Here is a 17,646-nt window from a genome sequence, read left to right as displayed (position 1 = left end):
CACAATATTGCTGCCGATATACAAATACAGTTGTATTTTTATAGCACCCTAAAGAAAAGGATGCATATAGTTTTCTTTGTTCTTGTTTACTGACACACTTGTTTGACAAAGTATAGTACGCACTTACCTAAAAAAATATTGACAAAAATGTGCAAACTCTTTGTTGCGTTAGTATTTTACACTGGCAAATTAATTCTACAACACAAAATATTGTACCTATGGTAACACCACATTTGGAGATACTTTTGCATTCGATCGTAAATATAATAGAATATGCCCAATAAAACAACTGAACAAGCTTCGTTAAACTTTATTTGATGTCTTAAATGTTTGTGTCACAGAACACATTTGTACATTTATTTAGTCGCATACATCTGTATACTCCACAACTATTGTTACTATTGCTATTTACAACAGGGGAAGACAATTATATAACTCCGTATAGACAGATAGGAAGAAAACGGCCAAACTCAGAACTATAAAGAAAAAGGTACGGTGGCTTAGATGGCTTTACACCTTTGGGGGGTGCTCGGCTAGATGGCGCCAATATTAGTATTTTACACTTTAACTCATATCAAGCTAAGAATATGGGTCAAATTTTCAAAACTGTGGTTCAAAAGTTTTAAGCCTGTGTCGAGAGATAGCAGTATAGGCACTGTGATTACACATTTTACTTTGACAGTAACTCTTCTTCAGCTAGTCGATATTCCGTGCCACGACCGCATTATTTACCGCATGTATGATTTGAAGAACCACTGCAATTATTACAAAGGGGGAACCTAAGGTCACAGTACAAGAAAGAGCTCTATCTACAGTATGGCCACACCCAGCAATAAACTCTGAACTAATGTAGATACTTACTACAATTTAAATACACGTGACTATCAAATTAAACAAATATCGTGACTATTATTTTGAAAAATCTTATCTCACACTGATACTTAATATTGAAACGCAGTGCCTCTACATGGACTTCATACATAGTTACTATATTCTTCTTTTCATTGACAGAAAAACAAAGTGATGCTCTCCAGCAATGTATTTAAATACAAAATGCAAATACTTTGGTTTTTTACCTATTTCAAATAAAAATACAAAATAGTTTTAGAAAAAGGTATTTGAAATACAAAATGCAAAATAGGTATCTTCAAAATACCTTTATTCAACTAAAATACTTTTTTGACATAAGGTAAAGCTTTTATTCTAAAGATGTGTTTAAAACACAGAATCACCAGAGAGCCCAGAAACCTGGCTCTATAGAATTAGCACGTTAAAAAGTGAAGCCAAAAATTGGCTGTCTCCATGTCTAATATTATAAAAATCTAATGAAAGAGTTATTAGGGGAAGGTTGCTATCATTGGACCACTTCGCTGCTCTATATATATACTCGGTGGCAAAGTTCCTTTTACCTTCGTGCCTCGATACCCTCGCAACGCTCAAGATTCCACTTTTTGAACCACTCGCGACGCTCGCGGTTCAATATTGAAATCTTTCCCTTGCTCAGGTATCAATATTGGCACGTCCAGTTAAACAACTACTTTGCCCCCTTGTAAAACAAATAACTATTATTTTTTCAAACTCGGTAAACGTAACAGTCAAGACGCTAGCTTTTTTGAGAAATTAATCGTATTTAATCTAAAGAACCTTCCCTTAAAATTAACGGAATTCGAAAAAGTAAGTAAGTAAACACTTTATTGTACAAGAAAAGAATACAACACATATAATTTAAAATAGAAACAGGGTGTATAGTTTGCTAACTGGACACCACCCGACTAGTCGGGGCAGAGGTAGACCAAAAAAAACGAGGCGAGATGACCTCGACGTATTTTGCTGCGGCTAGCCGAAGCAGGCGGCAAAACGTGATGGGTGGCGGAAGAAAAGAGAGGCCTTTGCAGTGGGTCACAAATATAGGCTAGGAAAAAAAATTGTTTGCTCTTGCCTGGGGGTTTTTATCTAGCACGAAGTCGAAACTCCAAAACCATGCAGAGTGCGTTTTTTAAAAATGTAAAAAAAGTACCTACAATTTTTTTTTCATGAATATGTACACTACTGTACTGTAAACACCACAATCAGAAAAGGTATCCGGGGGTGGCACATGAGGAGCCCACGACGGTCCTGGTCAGTTCCATGTCGCTAACAGGTCCGGGTTCTCCATTTTAGTAGTAGCAAGGTGCTCCGCATTCCTGTAATAATGGTGATATAGTCAATGAACATTAATTAACAGTTATTTGTTATGCTAGGGGGCAAAGTTGTATTTTAACGCCGAGTGTGGAATTGAAAAATGAGCAAGTGAAAGGATTCTATAGTTGAACCACGAGCGAAGTGAGTGGTTCGAGAATAGAAACTAAACTTGCGTGTTTTAAAACACGAGAAGTAAAATAAATTTGCACCCGAGTGTAACACAAAACTTTTCCCCTCACTATAGCGAGGAAACTACAACGCAAAAAATGCGTTTATCACTGCTTCCAGTAGTTCCACAGGTGGTAAATCATCTTTATTACTAGATTCACCTACATTTATCAATTTTAAAGCAGTTAATTTGACTTTATTCAAGGTCAAATTACTTTACCCACTAGTGGATAAAATGCGTTTTTACCCGCTGGTATTAAAGGACAAAACACGTGTTTCCGAGCTAGTGAGGGGGAAAATGTTTTTTTATCGCACTCTATTGCTATTTTGCACTTAATACATGCCAAGTCGCGCTTTCGCTTTCTCCCAGACCGGACTGTAGCTCCGGTTAAAAAGCCGTAATATAAGTAGTTCTCGAGATATTAAGTTATGTGACAGACGGACACACAAGACGGACGGAACGGCACCATAAAGGTTCCTTTTGTACCTTTTTGGTACGGAACCCTAAAAAACCGCCGCTTTTGGAGTTCTGGTGAAAGGTACTTACGAATGTTGAATAGGCTACTTGCCTCCTAGTCAAATCAGCTTCCCTTTAAGAACTGTCAAAACGAATTTTAACGTTTTGCTAATATGAAATCGAATTGAGTGACGTCACGTTCAACTCATTTACTTTATATATTTCTACCTGACGAATTAAATAGAATTTGTATTTAAAAATAACTTCTATCCATGTTTTCCTTATATTTATCTGATGCTTTATTTCGTGCATGGTATTAACACTTTCGCTACCAAGAACCCGACTGTCGGGTACACCGCTCGTAGAAGCGTAGCCGATTACATGGGTTTCCCCGTATGTAGCGAAAATGTCGTAGCGCCGCGTAGAGCCCGGTTTCGAAAGTGTTAAATAATTTATTTTAAGTACAGTCAAGTTCCATGTTGTGTAGAAATGTGTATTTTTTAAAACTGCTTTCAATGTCTGGTTATTTGATGGAAATACAAATGAATACATCAATAACGTATACCTACCGTTAAGGTTTAAGGAGTTCCCTCAATTCGTCATGAATCCAATATCCGACTACCTATAAGAAATCGAGTTTGACAAAATTTGAGTTAAAAACTCAATATGCTTAGCAAACAAAGATCCTTTTGTGTCATCTTTGAGAAGTTTCGTTCTGATCATCATAAGCAGTTCCACTGCACCAACCCCAAACTCAAGTAATTTTGGAGAAAATAGGCTGTGACAGACGGACAGACAGGCGCACGAGTGATCCTATGAGGGTTCCGTTTTTCCTTTTTGAGGTACGGAATCCTAAAACCAAAGTCATAATAAGTGTCTCGTTCAAATTTGAGTAGTTCCGTTCTGATCATCATCAGCAGTTCCACTGCACTAAATGTCACTGTTCGGTACGGTCGACTACAAAGAGATGTATCCATTTCTCACCTTATTACGATGCAAGAAGCTGAAAAAGTGTATACATCTCTTTGTAGTCGACCGTACGTAAACGCATGCTGTTCTTATAATAACACAAAAACCAATATATGTATACCTGAATAAATTAAAGTTATGGTCTTTGGGAGCCTGGGGTCTGCTTTGACAATCAATCCCAAGATTTGGCGTAGGCACTAGTTTAACGAAAGCGACTTCCATCTGACCTTCCAACCCGATGGGTAATTAGGGCTTTATTAGGATTACCCGGTTTCCTCACGATGCTGTCCTTCAGCGAAAAGCTACTGGCAAATATCAAATGACATTTCGCACATAAATTCCAAAAACCTCATTAGTGCGATCCGGGGTTCGAACCCGCGAGCTCTAACGCGACCACTGTTCTGAACGTAAATGCATACTGTTCTTATAATAATACTAAATTAAGTCACTATAAGTGTGTCGTCCAGATTTGAGGAGTTCCTTTATGACCATCATCAGCAGTTCCACTGCACCAAATGTCACTGTTATGAATGTACTTAAATTAAAGCTATTCTCATATAAATACCAAATTCATTGTAAGTGTGCCGTGCAGATTTGAGGAGTTCCATTCTGATCCATTTCCATCATCATCAGTTCCATTGCACTGAGTTCCACTGTTCTGAACATAAATGCATGCTGTTCTTATAAAAATACCAAAGTCACTATGAGTGTGCCTTTCAGACTTGAGGAGTTCCGTTCTGACCATCATCAGCAGTTCCACTGCACCAAATGTCACTGTTCCGTACGTATATGCATGCTGTTCTTATAAAAACACAAAAATCACCACATGTATGCCTTCAAGATTCGAGGAGTTGCCTTGATTTCTCCAGGATCCCATCATCAGAACTGGGTTTTGATAAAAATAGGACTGATCTCAAATCTGTATACATATATACATTCAATCAAAAAAAAAATGAAATCGGTCCTGTAACAACGGAGAAATCGACAACATAAAGAAACCGGTCAAGTGCGAGTCGGACTGGCCCACTGAGTAGTATCCGTACAAACTTACAAAAGTTAAAATAATCTCATGTATCTCATATATGTACTCGTACCTATAACTTTAAAGATTTGACTATAATTACCTATAGGTATCGGTGAATTCGCTAACTAATTTGCGCGACCTGTTTAGTATGTTAGTTTTTCAGGGATAATTATTTCTTAATGTTAACTCATTTGCATAGTTTAATCTTAATTTAGAAGAGATTTTTTTTACATATAATCTCGTATTCATTTGTAGTTCGATCTGTTCGATAAAATCCGCAAGGGTGGTTAAATTGAATTTTAAATCTGATTAGTTTTTAAAACCGAAATAAATTACACATATGAAAGAAAAAGTGACCAAGGCCTCCAGTGCCTGAGGCTGGAATCGAACCAACGTACCCTGCAATCGCGGCAGATGCCTATTTCCGCTCGGCCACCCAGGTCACAGATGCTGAGGTCGAAATTATCTCTCATATGAGTAATCTATACAAGGACTCGCAGCGCCCTCTGACCATCCCTAGAACCTTCCTTCCTTGACAGATTTGAGGCGGCGGTTAAAAATAGTTTTGATATGTACAATTTGAGCTTTTTCATACGATACCCCACTTGACGTAGTAGCTTGACATGATTTACAGTTTGCCATTAGAAGTTAAAAATGTTCATACCTGTTCCAAATTTCAAATCGATAGCAAAATTACCTAGTTCTCGAGATATTTAGAAATATGACAGACAGACAGACATACGGACAGAGTGGGACTTGCTCAGTCATCTCACATCGCTGATCATTGAGCGAGACATGCGCTCCAAGCGGAGATATTTGTAACTGCAATTATAAAGGCTCAGCCGGTCATTTTTGCGACTGTTCTACTTCGACAGACTTTCCTCCTTATCTCTAGTTTCCCTGGCAAAATCTTATTGGTAGTTGTCACAAAAACCTACTTTTTCCATAAAGCCTGGCTTCCACATATCGGAATCGAGCGGCGTCGAGTCGAGTTTTCATCTTATACATTTGAATGCTATTCGACGCATCATGAGAAATGCAAAATACGAAAGTATAGCTATTAGTAAACTACGTAATAATTTATGGCAGAAGGTCCTTTAAGTATTAGGGACTGAATAAATTAACCGACTTGGTATTACAGGGATCTCAACTCTTTTTTACGCCAGAAGAACTGTGTTGAAGGACCAGCGATTACGTAGTTCCTGACGAACTATTGTAATATAAAATAAAATAAAACGGAAAAATAAAATTATGGTAATTGATGCGTGCCGAACTTACTGCTGTTGTTTTCTCGACAGTTCAGCGGGCGGCCACCCTTTCGAATATTTACTTGGTTCACTCTTTCTTGTGTACACTCGCGAATCGTTATTTATTTAATTAATAATTATAACTTTATTCGTCGTTGCGGATATTTTTTCACATTGACATCGAATGTCTTTTAGTTTAGCAGATTGACGTATTTTCTTATATTTTTTAAGAAGGTCGGCAAAAAGGCGGGTGACACGACAAATAAAAATGAGGTTGAACCTATCATAAGGAAGAGCGAACGGGATGGACGATATGAATGATAATGAATGAAAAGGGCGCGAACAAACTGAGTTGCGAAGACTTGGTGTTTTTACAAGTTTTGTTTTTGATGGGATACAGTATCTATTGTCTTAGTCCGTTTTTATCCGATCCGATATCGGATGTCGGAAGGATTTAAATGGAAAAACCGGCCAAGAGCGTGTCGGGCCACGCTCAGTGTAGGGTTCCGTAGTTTTCCGTATTTTTCTCAAAAACTACTGAACCTATCAAGTTCAAAATAATTTTCCTAGAAAGTCCTTATAAAGTTCTACTTTTGTGATTTTTTTCATATTTTTTAAACTTATGGTTCAAAAGTTAGAGGGGACGCACATTTTTTTCCTTTAGGAGCGATTATTTCCGAAAATATTAACATTATCAAAAAATGATCTTAGTAAACCCTTATTCATTTTTAAATACCTGCCCAACAATATATCACATGTTAGGGTTGGAATGAAAAAAAATATCAAACCCCACTTTACATGTAGGGGGGGCAAACTAATAAAATATTTTTTTCCAATTTTTATTTTTGCACTTTGCTGGCGTGATTGATATACATATTGGTACCAAATTTCAGCTTTCTAGTGCTAACGGTTACTAAGATTATCCGCGGACGGACGGACGGACGGACAGAAAGACATGGCGAAACTATAAGGGTTCCTAGTTGACTACGGAACCCTAAAAACAAGTAAAAATATAGGTGAAATTATGTTTTTTTCAACTCCCGGGTTGCAAAACAATGCCATCTAGTTTTGAACCAAAAATTGAGCTTTTTTTTAGGGGTACGCTTTTTTGTATGGGCTATGTCAGTCCAGTATTAAATGGTTCTTGATTATACTAATATAATATAGCAATACCCATGACGAATTTGTGTCAAATGTCAGATTCCAAATTGAACATTAATTTTGAAATCAGCAGCCCCGAAACCTAATTTACGACACTCCCATGACGACACAAAAGTTAGGAAAATGAAATTAATGATAATTATACTCTATTATTATTATTATTATCTGATAATGGAACAAGCACGACGAAGGCTGTGAGGCATTTGTGTTGTATGGTGTTGGACATTTGCAGTTTGTTTCTTTGTCAATTTTGTGTAGATTAATTGGTTAATTATTTTTTAACAGAGTAATGGTAAATTTTTTGAATATTGTATAACTAGCTTTATTAATAGTGTGTGAACCTGCCTTAGAAATCTATATTATTTGTGGGCATGGTTCGTTAATATTTCTTGTAAGTGGGTAGCTTTTGCACATTTTAATTTTTCCTCAGTCACCCGTTGACCACGAACGCTGTAAAGAGTTCGAAACGTCGGGATGTATTTTAAATTCATTATACGCGATTTAATCCGTTTCCATAGTTTTATTTCATGAGTAACTATCGCGGTAACCGAAGACAATATTAATTATACTAATGGTTAAGATGTGAACTTAAAATATAGCTTTTTTGGCTCACCTTAACTATAAACTGAAATAGACCTACCATAACTACTTACATAATTTGCTAACTGCCGGACAAGCGCTTGACGAGCAGCGCGACCCAGCTGCAGCTCTTTGTTTAGCCAACACCTGTCAGGAGCCATTGCCAAATAAATATCAGCATTCTGCTGACGGGCGTCAAACTCCGCCGCTAATCTCTGCTCCTGCTGCTGCTCCTGTTCTTCGTGTCGGTTCAGCGGAGGCAGTTCACAATTCGCTTTGTTAGCTATATTGTCAAGCACACAACACGTTTTAACGATCTTAGCTGCCGCTGCTGGCTTGTAGTGCAGTTTCTCCATTGACGACAAACACTACCAACTGATTTTTAGTCGCCCAAAACACCGCTCTATACAGTTGCGGGCTCGAACTTGTAAAGCGGTATAACGAGCTTCTGGAGATCCTACAGGTGCATCCAAAAGTCAGTGCATCCATCAGTAGTGTTTGCCTCTGTGGGTAAGCTGAATCACCTGAAAGAATATAAAAATGTATGGCTGTGATATATTGAAATATACAATTATGCTACGAGTGTTTTGTCTAACAGTTCTTACTTAGAGTGATATTTAAATTGACTAAACAATAAATCACACGTGCACGGAATTTGTCAAATTTATGTCACGTTAGCTTTTTTTTAAATATAAAATTATCATATCTACGTTTTCATGATGGGTCTACACCGACGCAAATGCACGTCATTCTTGTTTATTTTAATAATGCCAACGCCATCTTGCGACGAGTAGAGGAACCAAGTTGTGCCGAAAAAAACTTGCAATTTACTCTTTGGTACGACAAAATCCCCGTCTAAGTGTCATAAACCAAACATGGCGGCCATACCCATCGACAAAAAGTCTATATACTGTGCCATTCAGGAGAACGCATGCCTTGGTTCGTATTGTCAGGCCATGAGAGATTAAATTCGTGTAAAATTACGCAATTCATATCTTTGTAATGATATGATGATTCGAATTGCAATCTCATTCTGTCACTTTGACACAAGAGTAAAATCAAAGTAGAATCAATACTAGAGTCGTGACACGTTAGCAAAATGCAGACCCAAAGTGTGTACCAAAAGTATTGCCAGTATTACAAGTTTGACACAAAAAAGGGAATTTAATCGTTTGCCGTGCTTAGGATTTCTACAAATAGGTGTTATTTGTGAATATTTTATCTTTTTGTCAGAAAGGGTCGGACGTATCGCGAAGTTTTGAGTCAAAGAGATTAATCAACTAACATATTTTTAAGCAATATTTTTTTTAAATATTTTTTGGTGTAGCTGGCACGACGACGACCGTCTATTAGCAAAAAAACATTTTAATTCAAGTAACAGTGAAAATGGAGATACGAGGTGATAAAAATGTCATATGTTATTTATTTCAAAGATAGAAGTCCGTTCTTTTAAAATACTCAAAACTTAAAAAATACTCCATCAAAAATAAATGTTACAAAAATTTTATCCGGTACATTGCCTGAGCTCTAGTCCCAACCTAGTACCAATCCAGATGACAGCTGCACGTATTCGACAACCCGTGATCCAATCCACTATCATTTGAGAGTCAACGTGAAACGTCAAATTCGCCATGCCGAATTGAGCCCCAGACATCCTGCTTTCACGTTATTACGCTTTTCATGAAGCGCTCAAAACACTTAGTATTTTCTTTTGAGTAGTACCTATATGTAGGGTTTAAAAAATATATTGTTAGAATATTATACGATTTACATAGTTAATAAAGAACCTGCATCGTCATCATGATTGTTTTTTATTGACTTCAATGGGCGCTTCTTTAGGTCAAATACAATTAATTTATCTAAGAAACTAGTGTCTTAACTTATTAGATTTCACTATTATAGGGTATTTTATTTAATGTATCTGAAAAGTTTCGCTGGCCTTCCAAATCATTCGAACAAGCACCTAGCGATTTGACTGCTAATTTAGAAAACATGTACCGAAATGATGCAATATTTATTTATATGTTATGGAGAACCAACAGTTATTAACCTAACAGTGCAGTACAAGACATGATTCAGAACTTGCGAACAGAAACATCTGACGAAACTTTTGAACGCCAATTAAAAATCTTTTTATTGGAAAATCCATTATATTCTGTAAATGAGTATATGGAAATGACATGTAATATAAATTGACTGTAATCCATTAATGTATTTATTCGTATTTTAACTTTAGTTTGACGATTATTATGACATACCTTGTTTTTTCTTTTTTCCTTTTTATGTAAAAATTGACATTGTGATTATTTATAATTTATTATTATTTTTTAAATTAGTATCAAATTGTAATTGTAATTCACATTTCTATATAAAATTCATACTTGACGATCATAATATAAATTCGTATAGATTAAGATAGAATTAATTTATAATGTAATTTTATATTATGAAATAAATAAATCTAATCTAAATCTAATCTAATCTAATCTAATCAGAAACCCATTTACAGGATCTCACAGATAGATACAAAGTAATATTAATTAAACTAATACTAGCACATACCAACGCACACACATACATGCTCACAAAAGTGTGAACATAAAGAGAGAGAGAAAAAAACCGGCCAAGTGCGAGTCGGGCTCGCGCACAAAGGGTTCCGTAGCAGCAAATATAATAAACCAATAACTTAACCAAAATTACAGTTAAATCAACCTATCTCAAAAACTATAAGAGATACTTTGATCAAACCAAAAATCGTTGAAAGAGTTAATTAGCATGCATCACCTCTATTTTTTTTAGAATTTTATACCCCGTAGTTATAAAAATAGAGGGGGGGGGGACATACTTTTTACGACTTTGAGAGCTGATATCTCAAAAACCGTTCACTTTAAGAAAAATGTTTTTTAGAAAACTTTATATCATTTTAAAAGACCTTTCCATTGATACCCCACACGGGTATGTACATCGAAAAAAAAAATTTTCATCCCTCAGTTACATGTATGGGGGCCCCACCCCCAATTTTTTTACTATTTAGTGTCATAATTTTGTAGCGGTTCATACAACACATATTCCCATCAAATTTCATCACTGTAGTACTTATAGTTTCCGAGTAAATCGGCTGTGACAGACGGACAGACGGACAGACGGACAGACGGACAGACGGACATGACGAAACTATAAGGGTTCCGTTTTTGCCATTTTGGCTACGGAACCCTAAAAACAGGAAGTTAAATAAAATGAATGCACTAAAATTCTACATACTAATTAAAAGATCACTCACAAAAATCACCGCTTAACCAATATTTGCCTCACATGCGATACTTTACAGTTAAACTTTAAAGTTGAATGTGTAACATTAAATCTTAAAGCATTTTTCATGTTGTTTCAGGTCTGCCTACGCTAATTCGGAATTGTTAAGGGTATCAGATACAAGCACAAATTGTTATAAAAGTGTATAATGTGGTCGGGCGTGCGCCCACGGGGTGTGCGTAGATTGTGTACTTAGTACTCGTGAGTGGTGGGAGGCGGGCGACAGCATGCGGGTGTACTGCATGGTGTTGGCGGCGCTGACGCTGCGCTCGGCGGCCGAGCCCGCGCCGCGCCGGTACGCGGCGGAGTGGCGCGGCGCGCGCGACCGAGAGCTGGCGCACGCGCGGCCACTGCACGACCTCTTTGACCCGGAGCCCGAATCGGCGGCACCCGCGCCGGTGCACCAGGTCTCGCCGTCACTACCCGCTGGAGCTCTCCACAAAGAACGACGGCGCAACCGGGCCTGGTCTAAACGTGCTCCACGCCTCCCTTCGGAGATCGCGAATCAGATGATGCTACGAGCTTCGCGGTCAAGTCGACCTTATGATGTTCCCCAAATTGGTAAGTTAAGAAAAAAATATATCATGACGTTGCTGATACGAGCCATGTGTGGAAAGTAAAGTATATAACGAACGTAATAGTCGATTAGTATAAAATAAATTAGAAGCTGTATAATAACCGAAAAGAAGCAAGCATATCGTGGACACGCTCAAAGGCACGTCGGCATTTTTTTAAATTTATTTAAGGGATAACAAACATCTGTACAAGGGGTATTACAACAACTGTTACATTATAATTATGTACAATCAACAACATTATCCACAAAGTAGGTACTATACAACTGTTGAAGGCTGTCAGACATGAGACTGATGTCACTGATGTTCATGAAACTTCAATATAAAAAAACCGGCCAAGAGCGTGTCGGGCCACGCTCAGTGTAGGGTTCCGTAGTTTTCCGTATTTTTCTCAAAAACTAACTGAACCTATCAAGTTCAAAACAATTTTCCTAGAAAGTCTTTATAAAGTTCTACTTTTGTGATTTTTTTTTATATTTTTTAAACATATGGTTCAAAAGTTAGAGGGGGGGGGGACGCACTTTTTTTCCTTTAGGAGCGATTATTTCCGAAAATATACATATTATCAAAAAACGATCTTAGCAAAACCTTATTCATTTTTAAATACCTATCCAACAATATATCACACGTTAGAGTTGGAATGAAAAAAAAATTCAGCCCCCACTTTACATGTAGGGGGGGTACCCTAATAAAACATTTTTTTCCATTTTTTATTTTTGCACTTTGTCGGCGTGATTCATATACATATTGGTACCAAATTTCAGCTTTCTAGTGCTAACGGTTACTGAGATTATCCGCGGACGGACGGACGGACGGACGGACGGACGGACGGACGGACAGACAGACATGGCGAAACTATAAGGGTTCCTAGTTGACTACGGAACCCTAAAAACCGGCCAAGAGCGTGTCGGGCCACGCTCAGTGTAGGGTTCCGTAGTTTTCCGTATTTTTCTCAAAAACCACTGAACCTATCGAGTTCAAAACAATTTTCCTAGAAAGTATTTATAAAGTTCTACTTTTGTGATTTTTTTTATATTTTTTAAACATATGGTTCAAAAGTTAGAGCCCCCCCTTTTTTTCCTTTAGGAGCGATTATTTCCGAAAATATTAATATTATCAAAAAACGATCTTAGCAAACCCTTATTAATTTTTTAATACCTATCCAACAATATATCACACGTTGGGGTTGGAATGAAAAAAAATATCAGCCCCCACTTTACATGTAGGGGGGGTACCCTAATAAAACATTTTTTTCCAATTTTTATTTTTGCACTTTGTTGGCGTGATTGATATACATATTGGTACCAAATTTCAGCTTTCTAGTGCTAACGGTTACTGAGATTATCCGCGGACGGACGGACGGACGGACAGACAGACATGGCGAAACTATAAGGGTTCCTAGTTGACTACGGAACCCTAAAAAAGGACAATAAGGTAATCACTAGGAAACACTATTCTATACTAATTAAATGGTGCAGGTAGGTGTAGTTGTGAAACAGTATTTCTGAGTGAATCAATATCAATGAACTTTTTAAATTTCAGTGAAAAAAAAATCGGCATGATCTTCTCCTGAGATAACTAGATTATTTTTATTTGGTTCCTTTGAAGCTAAAATAACTAAAAGGTTTATTTTTATCATTTCTACTCTACGTTTGGAGATAAATTCATCTTTTAAAGTATAATGTTATTTTACTACTTTGTTCATAAGGTCATATTAAACGAAGACTGATTTCGTTACTGCGCAACTTCTTTTTCCGCCACTCGTCACGGCGACGCCTAAACTTCTAACTAGAATATCAAAATACACTTAGAACTCGTATAATTATAAGACAACACCTTTACTACATGTTAATAAGGTTGAAAATAAATAACAATCACAATTAATTTTGATAACACAAAATTACTTACTTTTTCTCTAGTGCAGCGACCCTAAGTGTGTCCTGGCCTCCAATACGATTGTCCGCCACTGGCTTTACAGTTTCTCTCCAGTGTTCAAACTGGAGCTCGAGCAGATCCGCCCCCACAGCATCCTTCCATCGATATCTACACCTGCTCTCTGTCTGCTTTCCGTAGAAAACTCTCTTCGCCGCAAGATCGCCCCCATACGCTCTAAGTGCGTTTCCGGATTCTCCAGCTTCCGTCGGGTCTCTCTAGCATAATAGTACATTACTACAGAGGCCGGGACAAATGGGGTTGCCGGCCGAAGACATATAGACGGCCGAGCGAAGCGAGGCCGGATAGGTCTGAGGCGGACAACCCCATTTCCCGCCGAGGTATGTATAGTGCTTTTCTCAAACATGGTATGAAATAAATAAAGTCTACTGAAAATAGTAACTTTGGATGGCTGTATCTCCTAAACGGTGCATCGTAGCGCAAAAATAATCGAATTTTCGTTCCGTATACGCCTATAAAAAAACAAAAAATTAAGAAAAAAATTAAAAAAAAAGGAAAAAAAATTTTTGTATGAAAACGCACCCAAAATCAAATATTGTCTAGGGCCCGTACCAGTTGCAGTCGGCACGTCTATAAAGCCCCTTATATTTTTTTTTTTAATTGGCTAAATACCTGGATGTTATGTCACAATTATCTGTGTTTGGAAATTAAAAAAACCGGCCAAGTGCGAGTCGGACTCGCCCACCGAGGGTTCCGTACAAACTTTCTTTCAAACTACCTAGTAAAAATAATCTCATATTTTCATATAACTCTAATGACTTGACTAGAAGACAAAAGTATAGGCACTAATGAGTATTATTGTGTATAGCGCCATCTCCCGGTCAATTTGCTAACTAATTTGCGCGACCTGGTTTTTCAGGGATAATTCTTTATAATGTTAACCGATTTAAACAGTTTTTACTTTATTGGACAGAAGATGGTTTACGTAACATCTCGTATTAATTTGAAGTACGATATACATCCGCAAGGGTGGGTAAATTGAATGTAAAAATCTGAAAAGTTTTTTGTGAATTAAAAAAAAAGTATTCATAATTCAAACACGATTATATTTTTCCTGTAATATTTAGCATAAAACCAATGTTTACTAAAATTTTCATAATTTTTTGTTGGTAAACTTCGGAGATAAGGGGGGGGAACGGTATTTTTTTTTACATTTTCCTTCAAAATTCTTTTTTTTTCCACAACAAAAAAATTATAAAAAATAGCTTATTTACGTTCAATTTGAGTTCTTTCCAACGATACCCCACTTGACCTAGTAGCTTGAAATTTACAGTTTGCCCCCCTTTCATTTTGACCATTTTCTACAATTAAAATTAATATATTTAAAAAAATTATACTTTCTATTTGTAGAGGTTTACAATTTTCATAACTATTCCAAATTTCAAGTTGATAGCATTAGTAGTTCTCGAGATATTTAGGAATGTGACAGACGGACAGACAGACGGACAGAGTACCTTTGGTACGGAACCCTAAAAAGAAGACTTTGCCGGCCTTGGCCTGCAAGGTTTGTATGAAATTCCATTATCTATCAATCGTCCTAGCCGCACTTGCAACGTCATACTTCGCTGCCAATTATAAGGCACATAACATCAATATTTCATACCATGTTTGAGAAAAATTACTTACTTACTTCACTGGCACAGCGACCCAAAAAGGATCTTGGCCTCCGACGTAAGAGATCGCCACTCTGCCCTATTCTGCGCCATTTCACGCCCGTTGGGTATAAAATAAATAGAGACGAGTGCGGACAAGTCTTTCAGGTCGAAATGAAAATTCAACACAAAATTAATAGTCATACTAGTTATGACAAAAAAGCTGCACTTTTAGATGGAAGCGGCTTGCTTTGCATGGTGATAGTAAACATCATAGTAAATGTTTGTTTGTTTTTTGAGGATATCAAATATTTATCCCTTAAGAAGCCAGAGTAGCGAGATGTTTTACGTAAATGAAAAAATATGTATCTTTTCTTCTATCTTCCTAAGGGATAACATTTTTGATATCCTCAGAAAAAATCGTTTACTATGATGTCTACTGTCACCATGCAAAGCGGCTTGCTTCCATAGTGCAGCTTTTGGCCAAAAATCCCCTATAGCAAGTATGACTATAAGATAATATGTATATGTATTTAATAAGTTGACTGCTTTCGCACTTTGTTTTCTCTAACATACATAAGCACAAACAATCAGCAAAATTGAAATGTCAAATGAACATTACAGAACAAACCTACTGAAATCATGCATGACACAGACTACCCAATGAAATGTGTAACCGTCGTCGTCATAGCAGACATCTGAACGAGCTGCGGGACATTAAGTGGGCATGTCGAGTGCGGATAGGCGGCAAATGCCAAAAGCTTTAGTCCCACGTTATAGTCGACGTGTGCACTGGTTCACCGCAACTAGTGATCCGTTTAATATGTACGGCTAGGGCTGCCTGTCGGAGCGGCGGCCTTTGAGCCCGACGCGTAACGCCCTCGTTTACCAATTACATCTACACATCAAGTCATTGAGCCCAATTATTAGACTAAAGATAAAAAATAATTGATCATTATCTTTAGTCAAACTTTTATTAAACTAAGAGCATATCAGCATGTGTGCACTTTTTTTTATAATTGTATTTGGGCCATTTTTAAGATCATTCATAATCATCTCCAAGATAGTACTTACAAAATCACAAATACCTAGTAAAAGCATTGAAAGTTATAAGTTGCTAGAATGGCAATAAAAGTGGTCTGATCATTGGTAGAAGACGAAAGTAGAATAAACAAAAATCTCTGTTGTAGCGAGATTTATTAGCGAGTTATAACATTTCAAAACCTTTGTGTTCGAGCATTTCATTGACTCACTGAGCGTACTCGTAAGCGTGAGAATGATGGATTGTGCGTGTTCGCGATCGCGGATATAACGAGTTATGATGTGTTTAGACAACGTGTATAAGGTGTTACCAAATTAGTCACGGATATTCCCGAAGTATATTCATATTATTCATGTATGAAACATCATAGATTTTGTTATTATTTTTTTTTGAGACTAGGAAATATTTGCAACGTTAAAACACCCTGTTCGTGTGATCATTTAATGAAAGCTCATTAAACCAGTTTAGTATCTCTTAACTGTAACGGCCAGTTTTTCGCTGAACCACAATGAATGACATTTAATACATACCTACAAATGTTATGAGAGATAGTTTTCGGGTTAAATGTACAACGTCAATTAACGTCCCTTAAATATCCCTGACTAAATTGGTAATACCTTATATAGAAGACGCTTTTGTATAATGTTTAGCTTTCCTGGAAAATCAGTTTTAACTTAAGTATGAAATGGATTTAAGTGATTTTTTTATGTCGTGCGAAAGTTAAAAACTTTGGATTCGAATTACTTACTGAAGTATCTCGAAAAATACGTCAAGTTTATTAATTTCATGTAGAACTTACCGGTCCTTCAACCACGTAAATCTAGAGGTGCTTTTGTAAAGTCGCGGTCAGTTACATCTATCATTTACAGCGTATACATATAAGGAATAAAATACATGAACATGACTACTCTAAGGCCGATAGTCCACTAACATATGTTTATCATAGAAATATGATCATAGGTCTGTATGCCTCCATTTTTCTCCAACGTGAACAAAAAGGATGGCATGTTGCCTATGATCATATTTCTGTGATAAACATATGATAGTGGACTATCCGCCTAATAGTCATCATGATGTTCATATTACACTGGTATTATTGCCGGTATAAATATCAGTGACCGTAACATTTATCCCACCAAAAATATTCTGTAAAAAACTAGCCAAGTCTCGATGGAGCTGTTAGTTTGTTTATCTCTAAAAAGTAATGAAATCTAGCCAAAGTCGTGCCAAGTCTAAGGTTCCTTATTGTGATTTCTTTATTATTATAGTTAATGTTGTGTGACTTGGCCGCTGAACGGTAGCGGTTCTGGCGACAGATTGGTACAATGGTGTCATGGAGCACTTGGTTTTGTACCCTTGTGTACCCTTCAACGGCCAAGTCACACAACA

The 17,646-nt window shown here is 37.0% G+C and overlaps 2 protein-coding genes across 2 annotated transcripts in view; one reads left to right on the top strand and one right to left on the bottom strand.

Moving 5' to 3' along the window:
- Window positions 1-17,646, top strand: part of LOC125229646 — a 218,762-nt gene that overhangs the window by 76,075 nt on the left and 125,041 nt on the right. Inside the window, exon 2 of the mRNA XM_048134533.1 lies at window positions 11,175-11,656. Within this exon, the coding sequence (XP_047990490.1) occupies window positions 11,323-11,656 (334 nt within the window). The 5' untranslated portion in view covers window positions 11,175-11,322. The remainder of the gene's footprint in view (window positions 1-11,174; window positions 11,657-17,646) is intronic.
- Window positions 1,678-8,433, bottom strand: LOC125229647. The gene is made up of 2 exons (XM_048134534.1): window positions 7,861-8,433; window positions 1,678-2,183 (listed from the first exon to the last, which is right to left on the bottom strand). Exons 1-2 carry the CDS (start codon window positions 8,140-8,142, stop codon window positions 2,157-2,159), a joined length of 309 nt encoding a protein of 102 aa, XP_047990491.1. The 5' UTR covers window positions 8,143-8,433; the 3' UTR covers window positions 1,678-2,156.

Source organism: Leguminivora glycinivorella, chromosome 9, assembly GCF_023078275.1.
Source record: "Leguminivora glycinivorella isolate SPB_JAAS2020 chromosome 9, LegGlyc_1.1, whole genome shotgun sequence".
In the NCBI taxonomy this organism is placed as follows: Eukaryota; Metazoa; Arthropoda; class Insecta; order Lepidoptera; family Tortricidae; genus Leguminivora; species Leguminivora glycinivorella.
The sequence above is the reverse complement of the archived record's forward strand: the minus strand, read 5'-3'. Positions and strand labels throughout refer to the sequence as shown.